The sequence below is a fragment of the Xenopus tropicalis genome, chromosome 7, assembly GCF_000004195.4.
Source record: "Xenopus tropicalis strain Nigerian chromosome 7, UCB_Xtro_10.0, whole genome shotgun sequence".
NCBI lineage: Eukaryota > Metazoa > Chordata > Amphibia > Anura > Pipidae > Xenopus > Xenopus tropicalis.
In genome coordinates this window covers 104719729-104734545 of record NC_030683.2, presented here as the reverse complement: position 1 = coordinate 104734545, position 14817 = coordinate 104719729, and the positions used below count along the sequence as shown (strand labels likewise).

The 14817-nt window shown below is 39.4% G+C and overlaps 1 protein-coding gene across 2 annotated transcripts in view; it reads right to left on the bottom strand.

Annotated features, from left to right (window-relative positions):
- Positions 1-14817, bottom strand: part of eps8l1 (EPS8 like 1) — a 44105-nt gene that overhangs the window by 25795 nt on the left and 3493 nt on the right. For both annotated transcript variants that reach the window (XM_004916236.4, XM_002938280.4), the window contains exons 2-3: positions 6312-6349; positions 4511-4551 (exon numbers count right to left, since the gene is read on the bottom strand). In XM_004916236.4, the coding sequence (XP_004916293.1) occupies positions 4511-4551; positions 6312-6328 (58 nt within the window). In that variant the 5' untranslated portion in view covers positions 6329-6349. The remainder of the gene's footprint in view (positions 1-4510; positions 4552-6311; positions 6350-14817) is intronic.

Here is a 14817-nt window from a genome sequence, read left to right as displayed (position 1 = left end):
TGCCACATTCACTTTCCCTACTTTAGCAGAGCAGCACAATGTATAACACACAAGAGTCACTGCTGTATTCAATTGAAATTTATAGACAGTCCCCTTGGCAAGAGCAATAAAGTAGCAGATCCCACAAAGCAAATATAAATAGAAGGACTGATCCATTTACACAAAAACTATGTTGTCATAAAGTCACCATAAAATACCAGAAAGTAAACGGACAGCCTGCCATAACCAAGGTCTACCAATGTAGGATATGTCTCTGGAGTATGTAAGTCCATTGCATACTGTATAATCCAGGGATGGCAATTAAATGATTAATTTGTTCACTCATTTAGCATAACTGTAAAAACACAGTTTCCATGTACCTACCTGACAATCCCCACCCGACACACACACATACACACACAACTCCCAGCCAAGCAGGGATTTTGGCTACTAGTGCTAAAGCCATCCCTTGGGCAATTCTAGTCTGAAGTGTCCCATCCTCACATGCAGGAGGTGAAGAATAGAAGTGCTGCTATAAAGAATAAGGATTGTAATGACTGGGAGCTATGTCATTGGAGTGATGAGTAGGGGCCCTGTACCAATTGCAGCAGTGGCCCATTGGTCTCTATCTATATTACATCTCTCTAGCTACATCTGTTCTATTCTTCATATTTCTCTAGTCGTGTACTATGTATAATACCACCTATTCATCTAGGTAAAACTGAATTGTACTGACCAAACTAGAGATGGCAATGGAGCCCATCCCTGGTAAATCTATATGTAGATTTAAGACAAGGGGGCTGATTTACTAACCCACGAATCCGACCCGAATTGGAAAAGTTCCGACTTGAAAACGAATATTTTGCGACTTTTTCGTATGTTTTGCGATTTTTTCGGATTCTGTACGAATTTTTCGGATCCAATACGATTTTTGCGTAAAAACGCGAGTTTTTCGTATCCATTACGAAAGTTGCGTAAAAAGTTGCGCATTTTGCGTAGCGTTAAAACTTACGCGAAAAGTTGCGCATTTTTCGCGTAAGTTTTAACGCTACGCAAAATGCGCAACTTTTTACGCAACTTTCGTAATGGATAGGAAAACTCGCGTTTTTACGCAAAAATCGTATTGGATCCGAAAAATTCGTAAAGAATCCGAAAAAATCGCAAAACATACGAAAAAATTGCAAAGTACCGATCATTACGAAAAAAACGCAATCGGACTCCATTCGACCCGTTCGTGGGTAAGTAAATCAGCCCCAAGGTGTTCAGACTTGATGACAATGTTAGTAAATATTTAACCAGTGTTTCACAAGATTTTAGTCACGCCACTTTATTCTAGAGCTTATTATAGTGTGTGCACCATTAACAATTTGCACAAATCAAAGGGTTTTATTTTTATCAAGGGGTTTTTAATGAACTGAAATTTTAGTGATTGCCTTTGAGCACATGTCTGCTTTTTGGTGCACCTACCCATGACTGTGTTATGATAGTTGCATATGGTTGAAAAAAGACCAGCGTCCATCAAGTTCAACCCTTCCAAGTGAACCCAGCACCCACAAACCTATACTTACCAATCTATACACTCACATACATAAACCATATATACCAACATCAATACTAACTGTAGATTTTAGTATCATAATAGCCTTGGATGACACAGATGTCAGCTACATTTTCGAATGGGAATGGGGAACTGAGTGCATCTAAATATTACCAGCCCCTTTCATTACTGTTCTACCCAGATGAATATGGGGTAGGCTTCTACTTGAAGCACAGCCCACCACCTGGGCTCAGCCATAACAGCCAGTAGTTAGGCACTTACAAATTAAGTGCCATTACAAATGGATGGTACCAGTGAACTATATCAGTGAAGCATATCAAATAGATCCAGCAAGTAGAAGCACTAGAACCTGCCAGGGGGAATAATCAACAACCAAAGTACATTTTCACTGCTTGTATTAAAAATGTATTTTCAAATACTCAAGAGCTTCTTTCCTGAAAAAAACAGCAGTCCCCATCATGCTTTGCATGCTTTGTAACTGTTACTCGTGGCACCATCAGTCAACCTGTCTAAAAGAAGTACGGTTTCCATTGTTTCCATTTACTTCCCTTTAGGCTGGAGGTGTTTGTTAGACTATGTGCCATGAGTACTCACCACAACAAATGCAACGGTGTAGATATTCCACACACCAGCCTTAACTGTCACCTAGGGACTCTGACACTGGAGGTTACAATAATAAGGGCACAAAGTGATATACTAGGCACCTGACAAGCTCACTAGAATAACAATATAAAAATTACCTTGTAAGATTTAAAGTAATTTTCCTTTAATTAAAATTTGACGTGACACGTGCATTGCCTGTGAATCTGTGTACACTTTGTGCTGGCTCCATGGCAAGACCTGTTTGTGGAGACCTACAACAAGGACATTGTTCTTTAAGGGCTGATAGACTCAATGGAGACTTTCTCTAAACAGGAAGACTCTGGTTATGGGGAGCTCAGGGCAACATATTCCTATGTGTTCTTGCTGACTTCTAGACATACTGTCATTTACTTAAGGAGTATTCTTTTCTTGGTCCGTTCATATGCAGGATGCATAAAAGCGTGAAGGACCACAGTTTGCCTTTTTTTTTTTAAATTAGAAATATATTTCAATTTTTTGAATATACAATGTAGGCTTGTGCTAAATCTGTTCTGCAATTGGGTAGCACTAAAGTATTCATTTATCCTCAAGAAATGAGTTCCAGAAAATCTGTATCAATAACAAATAACCATGTGCTGAGACACAGACTTAGTACTAAAATAATAAACATGAAACATAGTTACATAGAAGTTGAGGTTCTATACAAACACCTGCTTGCCAAGTTCAACCTACAGGTTATAAATAACAAGCAATGTTATTTTGTTTAGTGCAAAATGAACAGAAGAGCCCTAATGTAATATTATGCCTCTCTGTATTATACCTTTCAGCACAAGACAAGGGGCAGTTAGTGCAACTACATTAAAGAAAGCCAACATCTTATTGAGTGCTATGGGTTACCTTCCATGAATAGGAGAATCTTCTCCTATATGACCACAATTCATATGGTGAATCTTTTGTTTGGTGAGGCTACCAACAGATGGCTTTACACTGAAGAACTAAGCAAATTAGCCAAATTAACTTAACGTCTCCCAGTTAATGGCCACTGAATGATTGCTTTGCATGTACAGGTACAGTGCATACATACAACTATTAATAAAATGTAACAACAGGCAGGTGTAGCACTGAATGGTAGGAGTGCCATATGGCGAACCTAAGTTTCAAACTCTAAGTAAGCTATAATTCCAAGATATTAACAGTGTTGCTAAGAGTCATTGGCCAATGATCAGCACACAAAAAGTAGGGATTCACAGAACAGAATAAGAATTGCCCTGACCATGAGACAAAGAGACAAAACTTCTTGTAACCCCTAATCAAAATCCCCCAACTCATTTCCACACAGCACTTGACTGGATCTCTTAGGGCCCACTAAAGAGCTGGCACCATGGATCCACTCTCAGAACAATTAGATATAGATTGTGTCAGTAGTAGATGTTTTTGTAAAGAACCATGGTGGGAAAAAGGATGGACTGGAATTCTGCCATGCTAGGACCCACTGGTACTCTGGTAGGCCCTGTTCCACTGCATACTTATAGGTGAATATGTTCATGAAACTTGGTAATTATTCTATCAAGGACTTAATCATAAATGATATAGTATGAGTTCAATCCCAGCCAGAGCACTGTCTGCAAGGAGTTTGTTTGTTCTCCTCATGTGTGCTTGGTTTTGTCTGGGTACCCGATTTCCTCCCACACTCCAACAACATACAAGCAGGTTAACCGGCTTCTTACTAAATTGACCATAGTGTGTGTGAATAGGGATGTTAGATTGTAAGCTCCTCTGGGGCAGTGAAAAATGTATAATCCATATAAAGCACTGTGGAAATGTGTTGATGCTTTATAAATAATAACAGAAACAGGAAGGATGTACTGCCAAACAGAGCCTCCTGGAGGCTGCCAGTCCACATAAGGGTTACCAATATTCAATTACAACTGGCACCCCCACAAACTTTTTTCATGTTTTTGTTGCTTGTTAATGGAGGCTCACGTCACGGGTAAAAAGGTTGGGGACCATAACTCTACCATAATCTCCTGTATATGTTTCATGAGGTCCTCCCTACTTCTTTAGTAATAAAAGACATACACTAGTGAGGCAGAATACTCAATGCAAAGAGACACTGATGCGGATGATGTTACATTGATCACACACAAAAGTATTTCCTTGTATTTCCTTATTTGCCCCTCTGTTTTTCTTCATTATTACTGGGGTAATTAGATTTTTTATATTCTTATATTTCCATGTGCTCAGTAAATTGCACTTTATACCAATACTCTGTTATAGGGTCAGTTCCCCTTATACCTCCTATGTATATTTCAAAATATTTGTCTAGATGATTTGCCTAGGATTTCCTTTCTACCATTAAAAAGTATCTTTAAAATGGAATATCATACTTACCATAAATTGATTTGGCGTTTGGCTTCGACACCCCGTTGAGCCTAACAAAATGAGAGTAAATGGAGGAATTATTTTATCAGCAGCTTTTTGTTGTGCTATGGTTTGGGCATAAAGCACTGCTAATATACAGTATATGAAAAAACCAGGACAGGGACACCACAGTATTCTGTACAACTGGTGCAACTCAATCTGATATCTAAAGGAAGTTATTAAAAAAAGACAACAGTTTGCATTTCTACAACTTATTTATTCTTTATCTTTTGTGCACCTGTACTAAATATCAAATGATAAATGTTAAGCCAAGCTTCCTGTTGGAATACTTACATAACAGATGCCTTGAAGGAGTAAAATAAAACAAAAAGAGAAGGAAATAGAAATAACCAAGGCTAAACCCACCTAGGTATAATATAGGCGTATGTAGCATAGGAAGCACGAGGATGATTTTTTTATGCCAGTTTTTACAGCACTAGAAAGCAGTAATTGGCTGTTTCTTTCTGCACTGCTGGTTCTGTCACTTGAAACAATGAAGTCAGGCTCCTTTACAGGTCTCTTATTCAGCTGGCTTCTGTTTGTTTGAAACATAGTTTCATATTTTCTCTAACATCTATCAGCTTCTTGTTTTATACAAATGATGCAGAGGGCATGCATTAGGGTTGGTTATAATCATGAAACTAAAATGTTACAGTACGTTAACTGCCCAATCACAAGCAGATGTTCTGCTGCTGCGCACTATGGCTGCTTAATGGTTACTTCTGTAAGGTCACTCTATAACAAGGGAGAAGCATTCTACCTTTAACCAATGCAAAATTTTACAGGAAATAACTTTGATTGCTTCTTCATATTCTCAGTATAATAAATGTTATTGTGCATGCAGAGTAACATAACTATATTGTTATATTGCAAGTACCTACTGTCTACTGTCTACTGATATTCAAAGTCATCAAGGAGCTCCATAACCAAATAAAGGCACAAGGCCTCCGGCCAAGTACCTGTAAAATGGTCACAATGACTTGTAATGTCCTTATATTCTACCTGTAGCCATTGTAACATTTTAAAGGAAAATAACTTTGGTTGCATCTTCATATTCTCAGTATAATAAATGTTGTGCATGCAGAGTAACATAACTATATTATTATATTGGATATAGGATAGTGTTCCTTTGTCTACTGTAAAAGGAGGATATTCAAAGTCATCAAGGTCCCATAACCAAATACAGCCACGTACCTTTAGAATGGTCACAGAACTCTATGCCTTGTAATGCCCTTATATTTTAATGTAGAGGGGAGCATACTTTTTATACACAGGTTTAAATAAGTCAAATGACTTGTGACATCGCTAAGCAGCATTTTAAACTAATTGTCATTGCAATGATTTATTTTATAGGCAGGGTTGGACTAGGCCAACCGGACACAGGAAAATAACCAACAGACCCCAGCCCTTGTGGGCCCTGCAGCCCCTGCTAAACCAGGCCAGTTACCCCCCACCCCGCAGGGAACTGCAGGCGCCAGTGCTCCCTCCCCACCCTGATGGCGGCCGCAAGAAGCTAGTGCAGTACACTGTGTGTGGTGAGGGAGCAGGAGCTCGCAACTGGGGCGGGTGTTATTCATAGCTAAGTATAGGTATGACATTTCTTACCTGAAAAACTTACTATCCAGAAATCTCCAAAATATGGGAAGGCCATCTCTCTATTTTAAGCGAATAGTTCTCTTTTTTTTAATTATGTTGTTTTTTATAATAGTGATATATTATGTCTCAAGCATCCCAGTTACTCGAGTTACACGGTACTAAGTAAAATACTTACTGAGGTGAGGAGCTCATCTTGTCTTTTGTCTCTTCTTTCTGTTAAGTAAGGAAAAAAGTTCATTATTCTTTGTTAACGAATACATAAAAAATAGCGTTTGTTCTACTGTGAGCCCTGTTTGAAGAAGAAAAAGGGGCCCAGACTCTCAGGGGAGCTTAGACACAACCTTGATCCACCAAAATGCAGCAGGGAAAGCCTTCCTGGGACCTGGTCGTCCATGTTACACCATTGCCATCCCTGAGATGCCTTCTGATCTACCCAAATACAGGCTTAAATCTGGCCACTATACCCTTGCCACCAAAGCACCCAAAACATACAGGGAGCACACAAATAGCTCAACAGGATCTTCATGTGACTGCATTATATGGGGCCATCAGGCTTAAGACTTAACTGGATGTGTAAACAAATAAAAAAACTAAGACAGACGCTGGTTGGGGCTATATAGCTGAACCAGTGCAACCTGGAGCAAAAAGCATGTTGTGCCAACTAAATTAGATGATTGGCCTAAGTGAGCAAGGATGGGTATGGGGTGGCAATAAAAAATAAGATACATATATATTTATTGCCTGGGTTATACCATAAATTAACTTTATAATATATGCATATGTGTATATATATATATATATCTCATTTTAATATTGCCCAACCCAGGGAGTGGTGGAGGGCAGCAGTCACATGCATGACAGGCAACTCTGCCTGATATAGGTATGTAAAGCAGATATGAGACTCTCAGGTGCCTGTGTGCAAGAACAATTTCCTAATATAATCCGGTATCTTTTACAAGGCCCTGTCAGTGTCATTGCTGTGACTGATTGTTATTTAGATATCCTGTTGAATAAATATACATAACACAGACATGAAGCAAGGTGAGTAAATAAAAAGGCTCGTTATTTCATCATCCGATATATTATCATTGCCTCCTTCCTTTGATTCCTTATAATTAATAGATGGTGTTGGAATGAGTACAAACATTTTGGGAAGGTGGTTTCAGGGTGTTGCGGTGAGTGATCAATCAGCTGGACTCTGGGTACAAACAACATCTGAATATTAATTGGCCTTTTATCCTCCCGATTAGAAAATAATTCTCAGACTCGTGTTCTCCCACAAGGCTATTATCTTCTACACATAACACTTTCTGCCCTGCAAGGCTGTCTGTAGAGCAAAGGCCACTATTTATATATAGGCACTCGAGGGCCTGTGCCTGGGGCGGCAGCTATGGTGGGGTCGACCTGCAGGTGCCTACTTAATAGATAAATAATAAAAAAAATCAGCTTTCCCTGTAATATACACAGAAGCCTAAGAAAACTTCAGCAATTTCAAGGCAGTTTGACCGATTGCAAAATCCAAGCAATGATCGCCTTTCACCTGTCACAAACACAGGGAGCTATTTAATTCCATGGCCACACCAGCCAATAACCCCTGTGACAAATGTACGCATTATGTTATCTATAGAGCGTGACTGCTTAAAGCACTGAGTTACATCAATGGAAAAAAAAACTATTTTTTCATGGGACAGTACCAAGCATTCAGCTGAAAGTGCGGTTAGATCATATCACAAGTGCTAGTTGAGTGATCCACGGGATATTCCCTTAAAGGGACGATGACAGGAATCCTAGATATTTCAGCAGTGCCATGCAAAGGACTTGATATCTTGAGAGGCAACTTCAGGCGACTTCAGCAACCCAAAGCGATGTGTATGCTATCCCACCGGCGATTTACAGTCTTGCCAGTAGGATGGCTTTTCAAGGAGATTAGTCGCCGGCAATAGTAAAGATTTATCACGGGTCACTAATCTCAACGTGTGCCACTGCCCTTAGTAGCTGTGAAAAAGTAGCTGCTACTAGTAGCTCTGTGTGTCTTCACACTAAATGAGGAGCTATTAGGGGGATCTGTAAAGGAACTGGTATTTACTGCTAAAGGCTCTGGTGGCCATGGGTTGGTACAAAACCAAAAACATGAGGTTTAGCATGTCTAGACTAAGTCTTTGTAAGTTCTTGTTCTCCTTTAAAGGAACAGTAACACCAAAAAATGAAAGTGTCTAAAACTAACTAAAATATAATGTGCTGCTGCCCTGCACTGGTAAAAGTTGTGTGTTTACTTTAGAAAGTCTACTATAATTTATATAAATAAGCTGCTGTGTAGCCATGGGGGCAGCCATTCAAAGGAGAAAAGACACAGGCACATAGCAGATAACAGATAAAACACTATTGTATTCTACAGAGGTTATCTGTTATCTGCTATGTAACCTGTGCCTTTTCTCCTTTTTTCCAGCTTCAATGGCTGCCCCCGTGGCTACAGAGCAGCTTATTATATACATTATAGTAGTGTTACTGTAGCAAACACACCAGTTTTACCAGTGCAGGGCCACAGTGCATATTTTTATTACTTTAAAGCTCTTTCATTTTTTGGTGTTACTGTTCCTTTAAGGGGACTGGCTAATCATGGATTTACATAACAATGCAAGGCTTTTCTTGCTGAGTAGGACAGTGGTTCTCCCATGTCCGAGAATCTTTGTGTAGACATTTAACCAGGTTTCAGGACAAAACTGGCAAACAAATCTTACTATTTTATTAGAATGTATAGATCATGTTACCTCATCAGGTAGTTCATGGCTGTTAACTCTCTCGTAGAATATCCCATGCCTTTACTAATTGTAAACAATGCTTAATTTTCCCCTTTAAACTTCCAGAAGGAGTAGACTATTCTGATTATTTCCTTGAGCAAGGAGGATATGTTTGCACACTTTAAAATATACATTTCCATTTATAAAATGTCACCCAATCCAACAAAGTGCAAAGTCCCCAGCCAGGCAGCAATTTTGAAATTCTCATTTCCAGCATCATCATCTACCTTTGCTATACTGCACATGTAGCAGCACAGGGTGGATACTTGGGGAAATGAAAACAAGATGGTGGCACGGCAAAGTATCCTGGGTCACTTCATTTTTTACAGAAGGGGAGCACCATGCTAGCAACTTCTGGTTGAACCAAAACAGGCCAAATTGAAATGACTTTATTTACTCCCCGCAAATTAGCCTAATATGTAATTTAGAAATATCTTCCCGTTAAACCTACTAAAGACTATAATTAAAGGTTATACAATATAATATGAAGGTAATTGGATGGCTAACTAGTTAAGAGATGTTTTCAATTTAGGATATGGTGAAGGAGACCTTGGTTTCACTCAAAGTGGTTTCCATATGGACAGGGCACCCTTACCTAATTTTAAGGTTACACATATCCGACATTACATTGTATAATGTATCAGTATAATATATTAGTCACCCTGTGGCAGTACAGTGTATATAATAACTAAGGCAATAAAATAGCACCCTGCTACAGCTTAAGTTCTAGCCAACCTTTGGTCACAGCCTCCCTTAGCTCATGAAATAAAAGCAGATATATACAAATATCTGTGTATTAGTCATTCAGCCAAAGGTTAAGTATATGTAGGATAGCAAATACATAGTCACCCCAAATCTCTCCCTAACTGACCTTCAAGATGGGCTTTTAGGGGTATCTAAGAGAGCAAATTACCATTTCCAGGCATTACTTGTGCCACAACCTTACGGGCCTTCAGGCACCTTCCCGTTTAAGGAACCCCCTTGGGGCAGCCCAACAATTTGGGAACCACTGCCTAAAATTAGGTGCGCTCTGAAAACAAATCATATTTCTGAATTTAGCTTGGTCGCAAGAAACCACGTGTGCATTTCATTACTCATACAGGAACAGAATGAATATTTTTCTGCAGGGTCACATTAATGCCTGCAGACTGGTTTCAGTGGACATTACCTAATTATTAAATATGGCCTTGATGGAAAAAACTGAGGATCCCAACCCCCTCCCTTAGGTGTATTCCAGTTTTCTTTAAGGCCTTTGAGAAACAGATGATTGTGATGGCTCCCCCACTAGGTCAAGAGCTCTTCAGCTTTTTCTAAATTACATGGTTAATGTAGTCTAGCCCTTAACAGCAAATCAAAGCAATGTTTGTTTACCCCCCTCTGTTCTCTGGTGCTGTCCCTTTGCTTTATAGCCATGACATGAGGTTAGCCATTCCTTACTTTCCCGAGTGGCCAGAGCCGTGTGACTTGTGCTTGTATAAACTTCAGTCACACTTTACTGCTGTACTGCATGTTGGAGTGATATCACTTCCCACCCTTTCCCTCAGTGGAAAAACTGGCCTTGTATGCCATTAGCCACAATTAACTTGAACAGTAAAGGATTTATAGATATTTACACACAGTATGCACTTGTAAATAAGAGTGAAGACGCATGGAGCTACTAGTAGCAGCTACTTGTTGTGACTACTAAAAACGACAATACTGATCATTTACTTATAAATGTCATTGTCAGCATTGTCTATGGCAGGGTATTTTCTGGCGTTTAGTAGCCTTGAAAAAGTAGCTGCTACTAGTAGCCCAGTGTATCTTCACCCTAATGGTACATTGTTTTGAATGAACAATGACTACAGATGCTAATTACATCATACAGTGTAGGGGCAGATGTAGTAGCACCCACAATACTGAAGGCTGAACAAGATTTCAACATTGTATAGATCAAAACAAATTCAGAAATCATTTGCATTGCTAAATGTCGCACCTAGTGGTTGATATGAGAATACCACCCAAGACCCCAAGTCATATTTTGCTTTTTGCAACTTTTTAAAAAAAAGTAGGAGAGTGAACAGCTTATCTGACAGTTGTTTTGTGTAGCGCTGGCTCCTTCTGAAAGCTCAGACTCAGGCACAATGCACTGAGTTGGCGCCTACACACCAATATTACAGCTAAAAAAAATACATTTGTTTGTTCAAGAATAAAATTTTAAATGGTAGTGATTTATTTGCTATGTAAACAGTGTAATTTAGTAATAAAACGACACCATAAAAATCCCTTTAAGACGAGCAGAGCACACCCACTGGTGAGGAAATACAGGTCATATACAGTAGTTGCTGCCTTTACGTTTTATGATTTCCACATTTTCCTCAATTGCTGATTTCTCAAGGCAATAAATGGAAAGAGGAGGGTGAGTCAGAGAATGGTGTATATGTTTCCTTAGCACGCCCTGTATAGCAGCGGCAGCAGCAAGGCGTGCCACCATCAGGCTATGGTATAATGACAGAAAAAGGTGTGCTACACCTGCCAGATTCCATCGGAAGCCAAACGCCTTTATTCCGTCAGCTTTGTGTCAAAACCTCTGCATTCCAGAGCCTGACTCGCCCTTTAGAGATGCAGATTAGTTGGAACCTCTGCATACCTGATCCACCTCATTCCATGCCAGCCGCAGACCTCATGCAGATGGGGATCGTTATCAACCTGGGGATAATGCCATTTACTTAGGTCACGCTGGATTATTTTTATCATGTGCTGAAGCCGGCTACATATTGAATAAGGATAGTCCCTTGGACTATGTGCCCATCTAGAAGCAGCAGTTACAAATCTCCATGCAGGACACTAGCCTTGTGTAGGAAATGCCATTATACTTTTTTAACTTGACAAGTACTAGGAGTTGTCATTTCTTCTGACCACAAGAGGCGCTGTTACTAAGTGAGAATTATTCTATTTATCATTAATGGGCCCTGAGTATATGAGAGATGGGCAACATGGGCTCCATAAACAGACAAGATGTTATCAAAGCATCAGCACAGATAAAGGGGAAACAATCGCTCCATTTCATTTTAGATTGCAAGCTCTAATTTCTCCCTGTGGATGCACCTGGTTGAGCACATACACAACTAAATGCAGGCTTAGGGCACTAATTGAGTAAGTGTTCCTGCCATAAAACTGTCTGTTACTGGACATAAATTGTAAAGAATCCATTTGTAGCTAGGAAACGGGGTTCTGGAGAGTTTCTCCACAACTCTAGGCAAGTTCGTCTGAGGCTACTGACTTCAAAACAAATCTCTGTTACACCAAAAAAGTCAATAAGTTTCAATGGAAAGGCAAGCAAGGTGAGCAAATAAAGGGATATTGTAGTTAAATATGACACTTCTATGTGACAGAATATGTTCATGTTTTTTTTAAGGGGATAATTGCCTAATAAACAAAACATGTAATTATATTTGTAAACTTAACTTGTCCCTGTCCCTTTCTGCTCTCCTGATTCTGACTGTACAATGTAACGGAAGTCAGTTCTCCAGCATGCCTTGCATACTTTGTACAAGCTATTACTACATTGTTTCAAGAGTCAGAACCACCAGCAGAGCTGTCAACCAACCCCATGGCATGAGTAGACAGACACTGCTTTCAGTAGTGATTACATTTACAGAAACCTTAAAACCATTAAGAAGAGAACATTGGGAAATTGCTCAGAACAACATTCTTTTTTATTAGGCAAATGTATGTTTACATCCCCATTATTTCTGATTGGTTGCTATGTGTTACTGCACTGGAGCAAATTTTACCAGTACAGGTATGGGATCCTTTATCCGGACACCTATTATCTGGAAAGTTTTCAATTTGAATTCAGTTGATGGGAGATGAGGCAACCAATATCAGTCATCTTGCTGATCAGACAGGATGGAAATTTTTTATTGGGGGGAGCCTAAACATCGGCAAAATGTCAATGCAGAATGGTCAGAGGTAGAAATCTTTTGTCTCTACCTGCATATCTGACAATTCAGCTATTATTCATTAGTAGAGAAAACAAATGATCAGTGGTCATGGGAAAGACGGTAATTGTGATGGATATGACCATCTTAAAGGTATAGTCATCTAAAATATGGAAAGATCCCTTATCCAGAGACCCCCAGGTCCCAAACATTCTGGATAACAGATTCTATACCTGTGCTGATAAACTGATGTCTAGTTTTAGGCTTTTGGCACATATGCATTTTGGGCTGAATGATTAATATGAATGAAATCTCATGTTTGGCGTTTGCCACTGCAGTATGTACAGTAATGAGCATATTTATCAGTTTTTGAGTTTGTGAATTCGAGAATTAATTTGAATAAAATTGCATTTCAAATGCAAATTAAAAAAAACTCGAATATCTTGAATTTGCAAGTTTACTAACTCGAAAAGCGTGAAAATCTGGAATTGAAAATATGGCTTGACTTTGGCTCGGACAGCACCCACTGACTTCTACATGAACTCGCAAGCTTTTAGATGCCGAAGTTTTACATTCAAGTTTTCTCTTAATACATATCAGACATTCGAGTTTTTGAGTTAGAAAAAACTTGAATTGTGAATGAAGTGTGGGTCAGATTGTTATACAAGGGGCTCAGACTCTGCGAAACCAGACTGCGGCTGCTGTGCCAATGTCAGAGAAGGCACCTGTCCAAGTGTGAAGGGTTTATATTAAACTTCAGCGCACGTGCCAGTCACTCAGTAAACAGTCATTTCATGCTCAGTTTGGGAACACTAATCAGGCAAACCCTTCCACAGAAAAGCTGCAGAGCACACATCAGTGTCATACATTTGCTCAGGTTTCTTGTACAAAAATGCATTTATCCATACAAAGTCAAAAGTACAGAAGATGGATCCCTAGTAATGCAGCGGTGACTTAGGGGGAAATAAGAAACTACAACCCTCCTTAAGTTGGGGTGTAGAGCATGATTAATTGATTATCCAGTAAATAAGGGCTTTAAACCTAATTGTGCAACAGGAGCCTCCCAGTCTAGTTCTGCCCCTGTATTACTAATTTTCCCATGAAAAGAAACACTGATTAAAAGACTGGAGTCACTTTGGGTATGATTCCATTGACATCACTAGGAAGCTCCATGGTGATCACCCGATAACTTATCTGACTGTATCTTGGGATGATCACTTGTAGTTATCTTTTATTGTTACTACTATTCAGCTATAAATGACACATTTTGCTTATGGCCCCATACAGGCTGATATTACTGAGTTAACTGCCCATATTAGCACACCATTAGTTCATGTACAAACCCTATGCGTTCATTTACAAACATTGGTTATTATTTTCATTAGTGCAGTTACCTATAGCCATGAATCAGTTTTTAACATTCCTTAATATGCAGTAGCCTAATCAGATCTAATTGTGCAAGAGAAGCACCCACTGACTCAGGCGATGAAAGGAATTATAATTGTGTATCATTTATATAAAAACAAGTTGTAATTTGTCTGTGGTTTTCCTCTAGCCACTGAGTGCGGGAGAGATGTGATAATTTCTTGGTCTGGCTTGTGACAGGAGCAGCACAGGTGTGCAACAGGATATACAGAGGCGTGCAATGGGAGGAATGTAAGTGTGCAATGGGAGGAATGTAGGTGTGCAATGGGAGGAATGTAGGTGTGCAATAGGAGGCATGTGAATATCCAATAGGAGGCATAAGAATTAACAATAGGAGCTATATGAATGTGCAATAGGAGGCATGGGAATGTGCAATATAAATCTATAAATCTGGGCTATTTCACATAATTCTATATCATGAAGAGTAGGGAGCAGTCCAAGCTGGGGAAACCAACATGTGCAAACAATGCATGGTAGTAATATATTTGACCAGACTGGAAATGCTATAAAGTTTGTATGCTGTAGGCCTCTGTAG